Source organism: Prunus mume, linkage group LG3, assembly GCF_029339155.1.
Source record: "Prunus mume cultivar Tortuosa linkage group LG3, ASM2933915v1, whole genome shotgun sequence".
In the NCBI taxonomy this organism is placed as follows: domain Eukaryota; kingdom Viridiplantae; phylum Streptophyta; class Magnoliopsida; order Rosales; family Rosaceae; genus Prunus; species Prunus mume.
The window spans coordinates 5,189,598-5,208,652 of record NC_142700.1 but is presented as its reverse complement, the minus strand read 5'-3'; the positions used below and the strand labels follow the sequence as shown (position 1 = coordinate 5,208,652).

The 19,055-nt window shown below is 37.2% G+C and overlaps 2 protein-coding genes across 2 annotated transcripts; both read right to left on the bottom strand.

Annotated features, from left to right (window-relative positions):
• Positions 1-3,368: 3,368 nt before the first annotated feature.
• LOC103325147 (F-box protein At5g46170-like) lies at positions 3,369-5,870 on the bottom strand. The gene is made up of 2 exons (XM_008227285.2): positions 4,379-5,870; positions 3,369-3,784 (listed from the first exon to the last, which is right to left on the bottom strand). The coding sequence occupies exon 1, from the start codon at positions 5,605-5,607 to the stop codon at positions 4,399-4,401; it is 1,209 nt and encodes a 402-aa protein (XP_008225507.2). The 5' UTR covers positions 5,608-5,870; the 3' UTR covers positions 3,369-3,784; positions 4,379-4,398.
• A 5,897-nt stretch (positions 5,871-11,767) lies between these two features.
• DELTA-OAT (ornithine-delta-aminotransferase) lies at positions 11,768-17,538 on the bottom strand. The gene is made up of 10 exons (XM_008227284.2): positions 17,170-17,538; positions 16,556-16,664; positions 16,063-16,293; positions 15,552-15,711; positions 15,293-15,348; positions 14,934-15,086; positions 14,548-14,645; positions 13,939-14,019; positions 12,920-13,153; positions 11,768-12,067 (listed from the first exon to the last, which is right to left on the bottom strand). Exons 1-10 carry the CDS (start codon positions 17,325-17,327, stop codon positions 11,929-11,931), a joined length of 1,419 nt encoding a protein of 472 aa, XP_008225506.1. The 5' UTR covers positions 17,328-17,538; the 3' UTR covers positions 11,768-11,928.
• Positions 17,539-19,055: the final 1,517 nt, after the last annotated feature.

Here is a 19,055-nt window from a genome sequence, read left to right as displayed (position 1 = left end):
AAGCTCCTCAAATACGCGAATCTGGCCCAAAACTTGTGAGGCTTAAGATATTTTTGGATTCAAACTCGTGTGACAAATTTATTTATTTTTTTAAAAAGAAAAAAGAAGAAGAGGAAGAAGATTGATTTTGGAAAGCCTACGACGAATGAAAAGTATGGTTTAAGTTGATGGGTCCATATGTTGGATCATATACTAGATAGTGAAGGTTTTGAATATTTATCCATGCAATCAACTTCTTATGTTCAATCACCCCCTCTTTTAATAGCTTTCAATATCACTTGTATTTTTTAACATAGAAACATATTGAAATGCATTTATGTGTTGATATACAAGCTGAAGTTTCAGATTTTTCTTTTCTTTTCTAGAGTCTTCAAAATTCAAATAGTCCAAGATGCTTAGGAGTGCTTTATGCATACACAAGCGACATCAATATGCAATTTATCAGAAGGTATCAATGGGTTAGCTAGCAGATGCCACGCAAAGATTTCGAGACAAAAGCTAAAACTAAAACCAGAACATCAACTAGAATGAATGTCTGTCAGTCACTGTTAACTGCAGAAATCCGTGAGGCATGCAAATCAGGCTAAAGTAAAAACATAATTATGGAAAACCTGTGAGTGAAAAGTATAATTATTAGTTGATAGATAGCCATATATGCAGTGCAGACCAAAAAAAAAAAAAAAAAAGTTGACAGATTTTGTTGGATCTTTAAGAAAACAAAAAAGAAGATCCATATGTTAAGATTGGGAAGTTTTCAACACTAGAAATTTATCGAAATGCATTTTGTGCTTTTTCAGAAAGCTTCTTCAAAGTACTTTCCTTCTTTTGAGAGCATACATTCAAAGTAACTTTTGCTTTAATTCACACATGCATACTAAAGCTCATGTCCGGAATGTGACCAAACGATAATGCCTAGATGTATACGTATAATTCACACTTCATTTTGTAGCTTGTCAAAGAGCTCAAACTTCAAAATTCAAATTGCCTAAGAAGGCAAGAACCTCCTTAAAGAGAGGGCACGGGGGGATGGATTAGAATCGATTCGATCCATAAGCATTTAGAGCATCTTGAATGAGCTCTCTAAATGAGTTTATTAGTTAAAATTTAGACTCCAATAATGCTTCCAATTCAACTTCTAAAACCGGGATATCTCTAGACTCTGTAGGCTCTTAAGCAAAAATTAAACTTAAAAAAGGGTCATAATTGGAGACGCTCTTAGCACATGTTATGTATAGAGTTCAGGAAGTAATTGAAACCCAAATCAGAAACAAGAAGTAGAGGAAATGAATGTCAATTATTAAAATGAACATACTCCCAACTGTTAACTGCAGAAATCAAGGAACATGTGAAATGTCCCAAATTGGGCGAGTCATGGGCAATAATTGAAAATGAGGTTTGGGTTTTCCCCTCAATTTTATTATCCAACACTGCACCTCTTCTCCATGAATCACCTGTAGTAGAGTTTTAAATTTAAGGGACATTTTGGAAAAAGCAAAAGGAGAGAGAAAATTTTTAAAAGAAGCAAAAATGGACAAATGCCCTTATTTATTTTTAGATTTCTAAATCCAATACATTTGCACGCTTTGATTTGAAAGTTGAGTGGTTTTTTTTCTTTTTGAAAAAGCTTTGGCTTTTTCCAAAAGTGAAATTTTTTTTATGTCTAAAACCTAAAAAACCTTAAATGTAATTGGTGACATACACAAATGGATGGCTTTCAATTAAAAAAACAAAACAAAATAATCATTGCTAAAAAGAATTAAAATAGTAGATCACATAGAACAAAGTCAATAGAGGGGGTTGATGGAAGCTTCAAGCTTATAATAGATAAGCATGCAGCAGAGCAGCAGCAGGAGCTGTGTTTAATGTTAATGGAGCGTGTGAGGTTTGAGTTCTAGTACTTTCACGTGGATTGTGACTTCGCGAGTCTACAAAGTTTTGACATCTCATGTGACCAAACAGATAAAGGCAGAACCACAACCAGCTCATTACTTAATTATTAATTAATTTGCTTTGGCCAATCAAAAGGAACCAAAGTGACCGATAAATGTTACCTGGAAACAGCCCCCATTATTCCTGATTAAATGTCCTTTAGGTGGGTTGTTTTAGAGACGGGAAACAAATAGTAACGTTTGAACTAGGGCGATTTCCGATGATTGATGAGATGCGGTATCATATAAATCAATTATAAAAAGTCACTTACTCATACGTGAGCAGATAAAAAGACTAATGCTAAGTTGATTGCACAAAAATTAAAAATGAAAAGGCGGTACGACGATTCTGATTATTGATGAGATGCGGTATCATATAAATTAACTATAAAAAGTCACTTACTCATACGAGGGCAGATAAAAAGACTAATGCTAAGTTGATTGCATAAAAATTAAAAATGAATAGGCGGCTGGGGTCACGATGTGCCTTGATGTGCCTTGTTGTGACTTTGTTCCTAAGCGAATGACCGTAACATAGCTGATGCAGAGAATTACTAGTCGCTTCTTGAGTTATCTTGTCACCTTCAAATACCAAACTATGCATTCTCTGGTGATGTCCGATGTGATTGATAAAAGTATTGGGTGGAAGAGCAAATCGACCACCTCCTTCGTGTTTCTTTCAACCAATTGTTTTAAGAAATAATAATAATAAAATCTTCTATGAACAAACTTTTAGAGCAGCTAATATTGCTCAATGTCTAGAACCATTTTTACAATCTCAACGTTATCTCCAACTCCCAGCCTCCAAGGTCATTAAAGATGCGATTGAATACGTCTAGAACTTGGACTATATGCCCAACGAAAATACAAAATTAATTGAAAAGAATCATAAACTATGTTGGCGCACTGCAAGTTTCAACGAATATAAGAAGGAAACGAAACCATCTTTGTCATGCTTGGTTTAGCCTAATGACACAAAATTCAACCACTTGGAACTATTAATTGTTAATGAGCCACCTGCCATCCATTGGGGGACAAACAGTAGTTTACCCACCAAGAGGTGAAAAAAGCCTCCCATATTTGGGAGCCAGAAAGTGATGGTTATTCCTCAAAATGAGACAAAAAAAGAAGTGAATTTTTCTGTAATTAATTAAGCTTTGGTGATTGTATAAATGGGAAAATGGTTTGTTTTGGTATGATGAAAAGTCAAGATACCCATTAGACGCAAAGAAGAATCGCATTAACAATTTGTATTAAACAAACAAACAATTGTGAAGCTTTGATTTGACTGTCCTATTTCAACATGTAAGCAAAAGGAACTCAAACACCAAACTCCACCGAAGTTTGGTGCAATTGTTACATGATAAATAGTATACTAATGTTATGACTATATTGGATTCAGAAAAACTTGGAATGAAACTTGTTGCTTGCTAACTAGAGTGCTGAAATGAACTTTTGACATTACATCACATAACCATAACACTGTTGTACTTGTACCTACAATATTCACATACATGGAACAAAGATAAAAAGTAGATCACTACAACCCCAAAATCTTTATAACATCAATCTTAGGTTGCATGTGAGCACTCACTCTTACAAGCATATGCCTGAAACAACAGCAACCGCCAGATGCATTTCGATCACCAGCTCAGGCGTAGGGGAGGAGGATCTGTGGTGCATAATCAACAGAGCATCGCTTTCTTCTGCGACAGTCCAATCCAGATTCTTCGATCAAGAGGCACCGCAGTCAACATAGCCTGGCCACCAATGAGGCAAAATTGTTCTCTCCTTCTCCACTTTCAAACTCACGCAATCCGCAATCTCCCCCATTTCCCTCCAAGGACTGTTTTACCCTGATAATTACAATGTCGAACTAAATCAGTACCAAACCATGATTGAGTAATTGCATTAGAAGTAGGGAGGCATCACTAAGATAACCATGATTGAGGCATCACATTAAGTACCAATCCAAGATTGAGTAATTACACTAAAAGTAGGCATTCACAAAGATAACCAATACAGAATGAGACCTTTGCGAAAACAATAAAACATAGAAAGTGTAGAAAACTCAAAACTCATGTAAAACATATGCATTCACATGTGGAGAACAATAACTAATACCAACTGGGTTTAGCCCATCTCCTCTCTTTCGATTGTTTATCAAATGGCGCACACAAAAATACTACTTTATAATTCATTCATATCCTTGGACCTTACCCAATGCAAGTTCTGTTTTCTCATTCTCCAAAACCACAAAATATGCAAACCAACCCATTTCCCTATAATCCCATTAAAGTTAAATTTCGAGCGACAAGGAAGAAATTTCAAGATATTATCATATAAAAGATTCATCATACGAATAAGAGATCATCTAATTGTGAATGCCTTCCGGTTCTAATGCATAATAAGACATCTTTCATACATGAACACAAAGTTGCAAAATTTACCTGAGACACCCAAAATTGAATCAGAATGAGTTCATCTCAAGACAGTAAGTACGCCTCTTGATCAGCATCTTGGCCGCCGTCCCGTACGGCTCTTCAAAGGCGGTTGAAACCCATGACAGATCAGAAGAGACCTCCTTCTTCGAGGTCGCAGATTGCTCACTGGGCCTTATAGCAACCAAAGTCGCACCCTTTAACACAACCCCATCAGGCAATTCCAAGTGGGGCGCGTACCAAAGCCTCATATTCAGGGCAGGCACGAGCGTCCTCTTCGACGCAGAAGAGGCCGACAATGGCTTCACCCTCAGCTCCTCCAGCTGGTCCCTGTTCATGTACAACACCCCCTGCCCGTCAGCATCGGTCAGTACCAAGCTATCAAGCGTTTTGTGCTCGGAAATGATGGGCTGAAGCAGGTAGTGCCTGGCCGAGGCAGCGATCAACGAGCTTATCGTCCAGACCACCCTCAGCTTCAGGCCTCCGTTGGTGTAAAACGAGTCGGGTATGCTTCCGTTGTCGTCCGAAACGGCGCCGTTGGTGTTGGCGCAAAACCCATCTGACCCATTGTCCTGAACATCGGAAATTTTGGTGGGTCCCGGGTGGATGACCGAGGAGGCTCCGAGGATGACGCAGTTGTCTAAGGTGGAGCCAAAATCGGCCCTCCATTTGAGCAAAACGCCGTCATCGATGCCGAGCTCGCCGCTGGGGAGCTCGATCCGGAGGAAGCGAATCTCATTGAAGTTCTTAAGGACTTGAGTCGGGGAGTGGTGGGTGACGCCGGATTGGTCGAAGCTGCTACTGTCAGCGGCGGATGAGTCGGGGTCGTCGACGGCGAGAGCGGAGTGGGACCCATTTGTGGATCGTCTTGTGGGGCCCAGGAACTGGCCGAGGGCCTGGAGAGGCTTGACAATGCCGCCGAGGACAAGGCGGAAGAGGGCGGAGAAGGGGGTCCGGGACTTGTCGGAGGAAGATGAGGAGGATGCGGAGGAGGGGGAAGATTCGTCGTCGGAGATAACGCAGTCGACGCGGACGACGACGTTTTCGACTTGGGGGACGAGGGAGTGGAAGCGGCGCGAAACGACGCAGCATCGGCCTAAGGCCTTGACGTCGCCGATCTTGTTGAAGACTAGGAGGAGGAGGGAGTCCGGGAGGCGATCGAAGAGGTCGTCGTCCATGTAAGAGGGCTCTGGGTAGACTCGGGAGGAGGTCGTCAGATCTGAGCGCAGAGACGACATCGTTTCGATTTGGGGCTAGTGGGTTTGCGGGTTTGAGATGAAGGAGAAGATCAGATTAGGGCTGAGGTGGATAGATCTGAGAGCGGAAGAAATGGCATGGCAGATTTCCGAGAGGTTTCGAGAGAGAGAGAGAGAGAGAGAGAGAGAGAGAGAGAGATGAGATAGAGAGAGGGGAAATGGGAAATGGGAAATGGTGGGAGGAGGAGATATATCCACGCACGCTTATGGGTTATAGGCTTGTTGATCCTGTCATTTTAGGATCCGCGGAGAGAGAGAGAGAGAGACAGAGAGAGAGACAGAGACTTTGCTCTGCCTTTTTCGTTTTTTCGTTCTAACTTGATTCTTTACCTTGTTTGGTAATTCTATTTCAGCTTGGAAAATAAATTTTAAATGGAATCAATATTTTTAGCTTTTTTTTCTTTTTTCAATTAAAATATTTATTTAGCTGTATGTACGCCTTTTTTCTCCGAGGCATTGTGGAGTTGTATCTCAAAAAATGTTAAATTGAAATTTGATGACCTACGTGACAATTTAACGACTCTGTGAAGATACTAATGCTCATTTAGAATAATAGTAAATTCCAAGTTCCAATTTGTTTGTAAGGTGAGGAAAGTAAGATGGTGGTGGATAGGTAGGGCTGTCTGCAAAATGTGGTCGGGTAAAGACGTAAAAAGCCGCAACAAAAGGCCGCAAAGTATTTAGGTCAAGTTGGGGTTGGCTTCGGCTTGGCGCTCTCTGGCCCGATTTTATTTCCTTTTTCTATTTTTATCTATCTTATTTTATTCTTTCAAATTGCTTTTACTTTCTTTTTACTCGAAATTTATTACTATTTTGTACCTGAAATGACGTTTTGGTCTCAACTATAAACCCAGAAAATAAAGAAGATAACTTTGATTCAGATGAAAGCAAAGTATGGAAATGGAACCCACCTCCTGTTCTTTCCCATTAATTTGGGGCCACATCAAAATTATCTTTTAATCTTGGAAATTCTATCATTTGGCTAGTAAAATATGATATAGAGTATGTCGGACAAAGACGTTCCTCAAATAATCATCTATATTGAGGTGTTTTCGGGATGATTAAGCGTATAATTTGAATGTGTATCGATGATTTTTTAGACTTGAGTTGAAGATCCACATAAGAACGAGTTAGGAAACAAAGAATACCAATAATGTGATCAAGTATAGCTGTTATTTGAAGTATAAAATGTCAGAAAATAATAACATGGTGATGATGACTAGTCCTCAACAAAACAAATAAAGTCCGAATCATGCATACAAATTTTAAAGATGAATAAAATCCAATTATATTACTCATAATTTCAGAATTACACACGTAATGCCAAGCAAATACCTTATAATTAATTCATTAATTACTCGATCATTGCCTTGGAAGCCCAAATAAAATGCAGATTGTATCCCATCCAGGTGTCACATAAGCATGTGCAATTAAATTTAAGCATAAAAAATATATATCCAATAAAAGAAAACCACACGCACGTTGTGGGCCTTGTGATGTGCCATGTGTTCATAAAAACGTTTCCATGGTTACAAGCAAACACATGATGCCGTGGCGTCCGTACTAGTTTGATGGTACAAACCACAAACATAAAAATTTACCTAATTCATTTACCACCCCCAAATTCCATGACAAAATTCAATATTTTGGTCAATCTTGAGTTGACTCAAAGTGATTTCGAATTGATAACGACTTGGATGATTTTATTTAAATTCATAAGTTTATTCAACGTGCGTTTAATCCATAACGTTGAATATTTATGATGAAATCAAATTATTTCATTTTTGAATGGAGTTGGTATTCTTATCAACGTGCGTTTAATCCATAACGTCGAATATTTATGATGAAATCAAATTATTTCATTTTTGAATGGAGTTGGTATTCTTATCTTAGCTATCCTTAACCTCTAATCTAAGCGGAAAATAAAAAATTCCAAAGGCTCCCCATGAACCCTTTGCTTTCTTGGTAAAAGTCACTATTTTACTTGCACTAGTTCTACTCGTTTTGAATTTGGAAATGTAGTTTACAAATAGAAGTCACATAGAATTCAAAAATCTTTAGAGCACATTTATTATATATATTTTTCATAAATTTTATTTATTTATTTATATATTTAGCATGATCTAAGGTAGGGCAAGAAAATATTCCTTTTCATCATAGGGTTAATTTGTCATGTAGGAGGAAGCTAAGCAAAATAAGAGAGGTTTGAAAGCAACTTTGGAACTTTATAATGGAAAAGAGAGAAGCCAAAACCATATATCATTCTCATAGTCAATTGTAGCCCATGATATCAGAAGGAGACAAGCTGTCCTTTTAATGCCATTCACACCACCCACTCATTAGAGCCATGAGAGGAGAGAGGAGAGAGGAGAGACTGTAAAAACATAGAGGCATACAAATGGGCCTGGGAAATTGAATTAAATTCATGACACAAGCAAGCAGACAGAGTGTCTGGTTGAGAGCAATAAATAAAAGTTGCAATTGAAGGCAAAGGCAAAAACTTGGCTAAAAGCATGGGAAGGAAGGAACAATTATAAGATTTTGTGAGTGTGTGGCATCCAAGTCTGCCTCTGATCATATGTGCCCATGCTCTTAATCATGTGGCCCCCTCCCTAACCTCTTGTTATTCTTCATTTTTATTGGCCTCCAATTAATTTAAACAGGGCATTTAATGGAAATGAGAGCTTATGATACAACATGATTACCTTAAATTTGGTGATAGAGCACCCACCACACCACTGGGAGTAATTTTCCATTTCCTATTATGAATCATTAGGTGTGTTTAATGATGTTTCATTGTAATGATAGTGACAATCCTGGCAAACATCCATATGCCCCAACCCCACACACACAAGAGGAGGTGCACATTTATGGATACACATAACCTCCCTCTAATCAATCCTTAAACCTGAGGGTTTATCACTTGTGGGGATTAGTAACCTCATAAAAAATCTAATGTTGTTTTGTTAGATTTCGTTTCTAATGCAAATGTTTATGTTGTCAGACAGTTCGACAAAAGATTATTTATATTTAATTTTATATGTATTTTTCATGTGCCTTAGGCATGGGAATTGAAGAATATGGATAATTTGACCCATAAAGCTATTATTAGGGAATCCTAGGAAGTGGTCCTCTGTTCTGAGTTCTCACATGTTGCCTATAGGAAAGGTTTCGTTTTGTGTGGATACTCTGCCGATCAATTAGAACAAATTATGTAAGGTCAATTTCTTTATTTCAGAATGCTAGAGTTAGTTGCGTGTGAAACTATTAAGAATGAATTAGTTGTTGCTGGCTGGTAGACATGTTATGTAAAGTGTATCATTTTCTAGACAGATAGATATACCTAATTGATTTGGAGCTTAACAGCATCACATATAAAACACCTATAAAGACGATTCCTCTAATTAGATTGGTGCCAATATACTCTTTCAAGGTCTTTAGAGTAGGCATTGGTCCATAGAACGCCATTTATTTTGCTGCAGCCTTTGACCAACATTTCAAATTCTCATGTCAATTTTACCTTTTCTTGTCTTAAAGAAAAAAATAATGTAAACCTTTTCACCACTAGACTGATTTACTGCCTACAATAATTATAATGTATGCAATTATGAATACATACCTTTATTATAACATGTATGATCATTTGCTTCTTCTTTGTTGTCTCTTATGATATGAATAAAATTAAAGCATTCATAGAAGCCATGAATTGGAAACAAACCAAAGACATCTTTCCCACCAGCATCATTTCCTATACAGCCAGCCAGCATGCATGGTGGAAGATCCACATCAAGAATAGACAAGACTCTGGCCACAAACACCTAATATTTCCATCTGCTTTAGAAGCTTTTATAAACTAAACCTAATGGGGGGCCTGCTTTTGTAAACATGTAGAGGAACTTGATCTACAAAAGAATGAGAAAGTAAAGGATTTGAAGTTTGACCCAACAGGGTAGATTAAACAATGGAAAGAGTTCCAGACATTAGAATTTGAAACTGTTGTCAACAGGTTTTTTATTTCTCCTCTTAGTTTTGGCTTACATGATATAAGCTACAAGTTAGAACAGATGTCAGAAAATATGGTATTTTACCTAAATTTCCTTCTGTAGTTTCTTTTTGGTTCTTTCCTTTGTGGTTGCAATTTAAGTATTTCTGGTGCAGATTGGGTGCATGCGGCCAGCCTGGCCCCTGCATCTATGAGACTATGAACACCATCATCATTTGACTATGATAGTTTTGGCAGCACTTGAGTGCTATTAATTGTGGGTTGTTTAGGGCTGGACATAAAAATGAATAAAGAATCATATCAGCTGGAGAATGAAAGACACAGCTTTTCCAAATTCGAAGTTCCATAATAAGGGAAGGACAATCTGTTTAAGACAATTCATTGGCTCACCAACTCAACTGCCCAACTTTACTTCTGACCCAGAAACAACATAGTTCATGGCTCCAAATTCCTGAAATGGGGATCGCAATAGCATCCCCTGTTTTGCTATTCCCGACTGACTACGGCATGCTACACATGATAATTTTTCCGCTTGGCATATCGTGATTGGTCGGAGATAACGAAACTATGCTATTCCCATTTCACACAAGTTTTTCTGCCTAAGGAGGCATGGTGTTTCACCTTAACTGGATAACCCTTTTCATAGATTTCAATCCATTCTACAAAATGTTCATATCCAAACCAAACAACCACCAATCCACTAGTCCTTGAAGAAAATCTCAACAAAAATGGTGACCGCATGTTAGCTAAGCTTGATATCTCAATACCATTTTGCAATTGGGATTTGAATATTTAGGTGCACTTGGTATTTTGGGCACATCTGATTTTTAGTGGATGTGCAGAAAAAATAGTCATTGCAATATGATAATGGGTTCCAAAACAGCTCAGCTTCTTCCTTCCTTCCTTCCTTCCAACCGGTCACAAAGAAGTAATGAAATCCAGCTAAGCTTCACACTCTGTCTAGGTAATAGAGTAGACTATGGCCAATTTTAATAAGCTCTCTCTCTCTCTCTCTCTCTCTCTCTCATACATGATCTGTTTGCATTATTTAATCTCACAAAGCTTAGAAGCTGTCTCTTGCCATATAAATACTTAACCACCAAAAGTTTTCCATTATTGTGTCTCTACCATGTCCCCCTTAATGAACAATACCAATAAAAACAAAAAATAAAGCCATAGTATTATATCACTTAATCAAACATTAGAACAACTAATTATTTTTTTTAATTTAAAAATTCTGGATCATAGCATGCATCACAAATCTAAAATTAATTGGGGCCAATTGATCTACCTTTGATTTCTTCTACTTTAAAAAAGAAAAAGAAAATAAAGTTGAAGTTACTACTTGAGAGGGACATGAAGACAAAAACTCATTTGGTACAAAGAAAAAAGGATAGATAGAATTCAAGAATTGTAAATTATGAATAATTTTACTTTATATTAAATTATATATAATGATCCCTTGGTATGATGTAGAAGCAAACACGTGATATCTAACAGAGACATGCTCTCTCTCGCATGTGGAAACCTACACTGTACATGCAAGTAAATTAGCAACCACACCAGACGAAAGAGAGAAGGGGACATACTTCTGAAATTATTTGAATACAAACTGTTCACAAAATACCAATAAGGAAAAAAGAAAGAAAGTTCACAGAAATTGCTAGAGCCAAATAGAAGGGCCAACTCAGAAGCCAATTCCAGCCATACCCTTGAAGTGAAACCTTGACATCAACTAACAAGCACAAGACCGGTACTACCTAAGATTTTTGTACATTGTCTGTCCTCAATGGTTCAAAATTCAAATGGTTTAAACAAAACATTGTTTGAAGTTGTATATAGTACAAGATAAGATAGAAGAAGCTGACGGACAAGAGATTCATGTCCGCTTGGAGAAAAACTTGTATATTATGGGGATAGCAAAATGTGATTGGTTGGGGATAGCAAAACAGTGCTATTCCCGTATCATTCAAGTTCTTCTCCTGCTTGAATGTGCAAATCAGAAAGTTACAGGAAAAAAACATAACATTAAATGGACAAAATTAAACTAAATGCATCTGTGTAACATAGTTTGTTGTGCATTTTAAAACTCAACTAGATAAAATAGAAAATAAAAACCAGAAACTCTAACAGTGAATGTGATGAACTTAGACCTATGATATTTCCTTTACATTTATTCATCCATCCATATAGTGTAAGGTATTGGGACAAATATTGAAACAGAGAATAAGTTCGAAAAGAAAAAAAATGGAATTTCCCAGGATTCACAAGGATATATGATTCAAAGATTGTTACTTATCCTATAAGTCTCGACCACAACGGTCACATATGTTAGGCGCATCCAAAGAAATGTTTTTTGGCTTTTCCTTCTGCATCTTTGGTAGATCAAGTTCCAGAACATCAGAAAGTGCCTTTGATCCTTCTTGGAGCTCCCCCAAACTGAAAAATAGTGTATGAAGTCATATGATTGGAACATAATCAAGTATTTAAACTGAAGGTAAATACTGACAAACAAAAAAAATGAAGGTACACAAGTTGTCATTTATGTTGGCCCACGAAAGATATTACTCAACATATTGACTTGGAGATTGTAAGAAAATAGAAATGACACAAACGAATGGAGAGGAAATGGAATTCATGTTAGCATACATGAAATCTTATATAGTAAACTTGGGGGGTTACTTCAGGTTTCAATATCAGAAAACAGAAATGACAACTTGTGGATATATAGTAATATATCAATCTAGTTGCAGGAATAAGTACTTGAAGAAGCTGAATGTGCAATAGAACTTACTAAGGATGGTTCGACATAACTGTAGAATAATACTAAAAGGCCTACCTGGTTGATTTCAGCATTTGCCAATGCTAAATCTAGTTACCGGAGTAGTGTAGCTTGTAAACTATAGGTAATGAACTAGGGACTTATCTCTTAAGCAGACTACTTTAGGTATCGCAACTGAACTATTCACTCATTTAAGAAATACATGGCCGGTCACCCAGCCTCTCACATTTTGCATGCGGACATGCACGCACTTGATCTTTTTTGCACACACATACATATAAATATCAACCAAACATATAGATATATGTAAGAAAATATGATATAAATTTATTCTAGGATAACCTGTGTTCATCATAGAGCATCCAAACCCCCCCCTCATTAATCCCTATTCCACTGATATAAAGGTAAACAGAGTGCACAAAAAGGCACCTCCGGACCATAGTTATGCTTGTCAGGTTCTTAGTTTCAATGAGATTAAAACATGATTTATCATCAACATCTGCATTTACCTCATGGAGAGTGGAGGAGTCAATCGGATAATAGTATCATGTGTTGGCTTGGCAAGAATTCCTCTCTCCTTCAACTTTAGGCAGATATCATAAGCAGATACGGGGAACAAATTCTTGCTATTGAGCTCCACAGCATTGAACAAACCTCTTCCTCGAACTTCCTTTATGTAGTTTGGGTATTGCTGCTGAATCTGGAGTAACTGATTCCTAAGCTCTTGTCCCATTTGGGCGGATCTGTAGGATAGTTGAACATCAAGAAACATAATTTCTATGACGATTTTATAATGACTAGACTCATACACAGGTTATGTGTGTGTAAAAGAAGACAATATATACACTTGAGAAAAGCACGGAGGAAGAAAAAAATTATGGGGGAGAGAGAGGAGAAATACACATAACATTACCAAAATTAATGTATGGACCTGTGTTATTTCAGGAAGTATTCTTATTATTTATCATGTTAATTGCAGCTTGACTGCAAAATGATATTGATTGCAGCCTGACTGCAATCTGAACATTAAAGATTGATCTTGATGCTAAGTTCTTCAAACTTGAGTTCAGAAAAGAAAAACTTAAAGCCACTGATGCATCAGAAAACATTATGTATCACCTCTCAAAACATGCTGATGAAAAGAAATTTCCCAAATCAATTTCTGTAGAAAATTTGATATAACTAGCTAGGATTGAATGCAGGATAATTACACATTTATTCCTTATGTCAACTGAATATAAATCCCCAAATATAAACTCTAGGAGTAGAGGATAGAAGAAACACCCTCAAGGATCACCACGGATCACTATCACATTCATAGATTGGCATGCCAAAATCTCTCTGTGAGCTTGAGCAACAGATTTTGATTATATAAATAGATAATGCATTCTCCATATTTTAGTTCTCCACTACCTGATAATATACATGGCCAAAAATAAAATATTTCAGCAAGACTTCGTTAGTCACTTTCCAGCTTTTGTCTTCAGTTATCTCAATACTAAAAAACATCACGCTACCTATGTAATACCTTTCAGCAAGTCTCTCATCTCTGATTACATCTAGTGAGGCAACAGCAACTGCACTGGCCAATGGATTACCCCCAAAAGTACTGCAAATAATTCCAAATAATAGCAGGGTGAGCTCTATTATAATAAAACCGAAAGGAAGGCAAGCAAGTGCAAAATAGACTATCGACATCTCACCATCCCTCTGACTGAGGTTAAGATGGAAGACCTCCCATAAACTAATACCCAAATAGGTGTAACATCGTAAACTAGAACTCTTATAAAAGTGAGGTTTTTCCTAAAAGTTTTTACTCTTTTGAACCCTGTGGAACAAATGGACCAAGGGACATTCCTATTCCAACCATCTGGACACAGCCAAGGGCAGTAATTCTTTCCGTATCCATTCGAACCAGATATACTAGCACAAGGGGAATGGAAAGCTTCTGTTATGTCATATGTTTTTTTCTTTTTTATAGTGTCCAGAAGATGGGATACTATTAAAGATCAGGAGATCAGTCCTGGTAAATACCTTTCGAGTCAAAAAATTAGTGTCCAGAAATACATCTACAGAATTTAATATGGTAAGTGGATTAAGGAAATATCTATAAATGGAAGCAGTTATAAAAGCAAACCTTCCATGCTCTCCAGGTTGGATACAAAGCATTACGTCTTTGTCTGCGAGCACCGCACTTACAGGTATCACTCCACCGCCCAATGCTTTTCCTAGTATCTGAATAAAACCCATAAAGTCTTAGTAAGTATGAAACATATCTAGCATAATTATAAACCAGTGTCTCGCAGTGTGGAGAAAAACTTAACTACACGAAAAAAGAAGAAGAGGTATAATTATGAATCATGAAGACTAAATAGCTTCCGCATTTTAACGCATTGTCAAAGGTTTGGATAAAGAAGAAATATGTGCTTAGAGCTAGGCGACTTCAAAATAAAATATGAGAAATAATATTGGTATGTCTATATCAGCAGTAAAAAAAAATTACCAATACTTAAAGATACTCACCACTACATCTGGGCGAACTTCCTCCCAATCACAAGCCAGCATTTTCCCTGACCGTGCTAAACCAGATTGTATTTCATCAGCAATCATTAAAATATTATATTTTGAGCACAGCTCTCTGACAGATTTCAGATAACCGTCTGGAGGAATTATAACCTGTGATCACACAACAGACAATTTTCTCAAAACAATTGACTGAAGGTGGGAATGATTATGTAAAACAAATTGAACGACTTGGTCATTTCTTGAGTTTTATGCTTTAGAACACATGGTAGAATCCTGCATGCAACAAGTCTAAGTTGATGGCATTCCTCTGGAACATCCTAACTCAATCCGATATTGAAATTCCAAAAAAAACATACCCCAGCCTCTCCCTGAATGGGTTCAAAGAGAAATCCAGCTATTCTATCTCCATACTCTGCGCCCAAAAACAGAGAAATTTGTCAGTTCAATTTTAGTACACAAATCTGGTAGTGTTGCGGCAATACAGATAAATATTTAAAAAAAAGGTGCGAACCATATGATGATTTTACACAGATGTTATCTTGTTTAGTCGAAGGATGAAGTACATATCAAACAAGCACCAGAAACTATTAAACAGGAGAAAAAATGTATCCAAACCTTCAAAAATCTTTTCAAGGCCAACTGCATCACCAAAATCAACTTTAAGATGTCCAGGCAATAAGGGTCCAAAACCTCGGGTTGCGTCATTGTCACAGCTCATGGAGATGACTGCCAATGTACGACCATGGAAGCAGCCACAACACGAGACAATAATAGCCTGTGTATGGCTCAGTTGAGTTAGGGACATATGTGAGCCAATAACCTTAGTACCTTTATTCTTGTAATGTGCAGGTTACCAAACTAGAAAGGCACAGCTCTAAGAGAAACAATCAAGCCAGCTATAATATAAAGTGTTCTAACTTGAGGGTGATCTAGTTCCCTAAATTAATAGATTTGCCTATAGTTATTTTCTCTACGGTGGGTGCAGACAATAAGAACTACTCTGGTCAGTGAACCGACTTCAGGAAACATTTCTCTGTGCCCCCGTCTAGAAAAACTTGAAGATATAAAGGTAAGCCAAAACAAATAAAATCTATGTCAAAAGATAGATAGTCTCCTTGAATTCTACCTCATTTTTTGGAATTTTTTTCTTCTCATAACCCCATTTCCTCGCCAACTTTAAAGCTGTTTCCACTGCTTCAGCACCAGTGTTCATAGGCAGCACCATGTCATATCCCAGCATGCTGGTTAGATACTCAGCAAATAGTGGAAATCTATCATTATAGAAAGCTCGAGAACTAAGAGTGAGCCTTTCTGCCTGTTCTTGTAATGCCTTCATGATCTTTGGATGACAATGTCCCTACAGCAGGATGCTCCATCAAATAATGGAAAAACATCTTAAAAATTGGAGTTTCTTATGCGAACAAGCTTCTTCACTGGCTTTACATTTACTCAGATTTAAAGAAAAAAGCCACTGTCAAATGAATATGCATGCAAAATGTATATGGTTCAGAAAGCAGTTCCACTCATGGGCTAGTTACAAATATGTAAGCAAAATGTATGAGTGAGTATGCGCATGCGGCAAGCACGAGTGCTGTAACATATTTACATACTTTCTATACCTGATTAACAGCAGAGTAAGCTGAAAGAAAGTCCAGATATCTGTTTCCCTCTGGATCCCATATAGATGACCCCTTTGCTTGAGAGAATACGACGGGAATTGGGTGGTAACTGCAAATTGCACCAGGAAAGTTTGTCAAAACGATATCACTGAAACTCTGTAAATTACTCCAAGCAAAGAATTTAACACGTGTAAACCATCAAGGCAAAAACTTAGAAGGAGCAAGGCGGCTCCAGAACACCTTTTTCACGGAGGAGGCCTGACCTTGTCATAACCATCCCATACCAATATCCTCATTTTATATAGTTTTTCCGTGATTATCAGAATTAATGTTACTCCAGAAACGAAGAGAAAAAAGAAAATTTCACTCGGATCAATCAACAAAGGCTCCAAAAGTATAAAAAAGACACAGAATTCAATCACACCGAGCTCAAGACACGAAGAAAAAACAAAAAAAACCCATCAGGCACACATCCAAAATCCATAAAGAGGGAATTAGATGAAAACAAGAAAAACCCAGATTGCAAAATGAAGAACAACTTAAGTGACAGAAAAAAAAAAGAGAAATTTTTGAACGAGAACCGAAGATCAGGAGGAAAAAGATAAAGAACTGACTTGTGGGCGCTGTGTTCATATTCAAAGCTGATGAGTTCCTGGGAAGACGAAGGAAGAGTAGCTTGAGGAATAGCACCAAAGCTCCTCCTTCCACTCCAGATCACTCTGTTCAAGCTCAAGCTGCTCAGCACACTCTGCAGAGGCCTCCTGCTCGCCATTGATGATGGATGGTTGAGATGCTCTGGGCCTCTAGATTCTTGCGATCAGTTTCCTTAAATACCAAACTTTCCTGGATGTGATTTTGGAAGAATGAGATGTTCAACCCGCCCTTTTTCTCTGGGTAAATTTGCCACTTGTCAAAGTGGAAGACGATAATGACGCGCATGTTTGTTCGAGTTTGGCATAACTGTCGCTATACGACGCAGTGATACGCCTTCCAAAGGATATTCATGATCCTAAATAATAGTGCCACGTCACATGTCAATCTATCAAATATTTTCATTTTCGCTTAGTTCAAGCAATTAAGAGTAATAGTTTCAAACTCCTCCTCCCCTTGTACAATTTTTTTTTTTTTATTTTTTTAATAAAAAAAGTCTACATTAGAATTAAGCACAAATATTTTAACCAAAAGGATTTGACAAAATTCACCAGAAATCACTATTATTTTTAGAACTAATACCACATATGATGATATGATAATTTCTTATTTATTATGATTAAATAATGTTCTGAATGTGCCCAAACATATATTCAAGTGAAACATATTGCTTGAACGCGGATTTAATGCTCTCTAAATTCACATAGAATGTTTGATTTGTGTTTTCTTATGGATAAGCAAAGGTATATGAAGTAGGAGACCAATTTTATCCTTTAAAAGGAAGCACATACATTTAGACAACATGTCACTTAAGATATGGTGAAGAATTAATTACTAATTCATAGCTTTGTTTAGCATTACATTACTTTCGACGTGTCATTTGATAATTGCTTGGCTTATTTTGATAAGTTATCTAATCAAGTGGAGTACACATATGAATCCATAGGATAAAGATACCCTTTTGAAATTTAGGTCTTAATAAATGGGAAATCGAGAGATGTTAATTGAATTGACTCAGACTTTTAATGCGCTCTCAAGTGGTCTTCGGTTTAAGCCCCTATGGTATCTATGTGTGTGAACTTCCCCCCTTCAATGGAGTTATAATTTTCTTTCTTTTCTTCTTCTAATTCTGGATTAAGTTCCTGAGTTCTCTTATCATATGTAAGCTAGCTGCAAAACAAAGCATCTTTGATCGAAAATTCACAATCAATAATCAAGCCTCAATCTAGCACTTGACAAAGTTGAAAGTAAATACTTTCTGGACTCTGTTAAGAGAAAGGTCATAAACCTGCAAACTCGTTTTCTTTGTACATACAAAATCTTTCACAGTACAGACAAATATACAAGTTATTCAGTGTTGCCACATTTGGCATCCCCTTCCCAAACTGATCCCCCCTTTACAGTGGTTACAGTTTCAAACAATCAATGGCCTGTAAAATGCAGCCACATGTACCGTATATATGAGTGATTCAAAACAAAACCCCCCCAAACAGTGGAACACCATCTTAATTGGATTTCTTGACTTCCACTCTAAACACTAGAAATGCACTTGAAGTCAAAATACAAGAGAGTACAAGGTCTGTTTGAGGAGAGTGGCTTGACAACAATCTTAAAGTCGAAATGGAGCTGAAGTAACTAGACCTTGAAAAAGACGGTCTTAAGTACCTATGAGCCAATATGAACACCCATATGAACTTTCCATTGGGACTAATATGAAGGAAAGAAATTGAATTTCAAGTGGCTTGTTGATACGTCCTATTATCTCAGCAACCTACGAGCTTTTCATTGTGATCAATATGAAGGGAATGGATTTGAGTTTCATGGGTTTGGTGATACATCCTCTTTATGG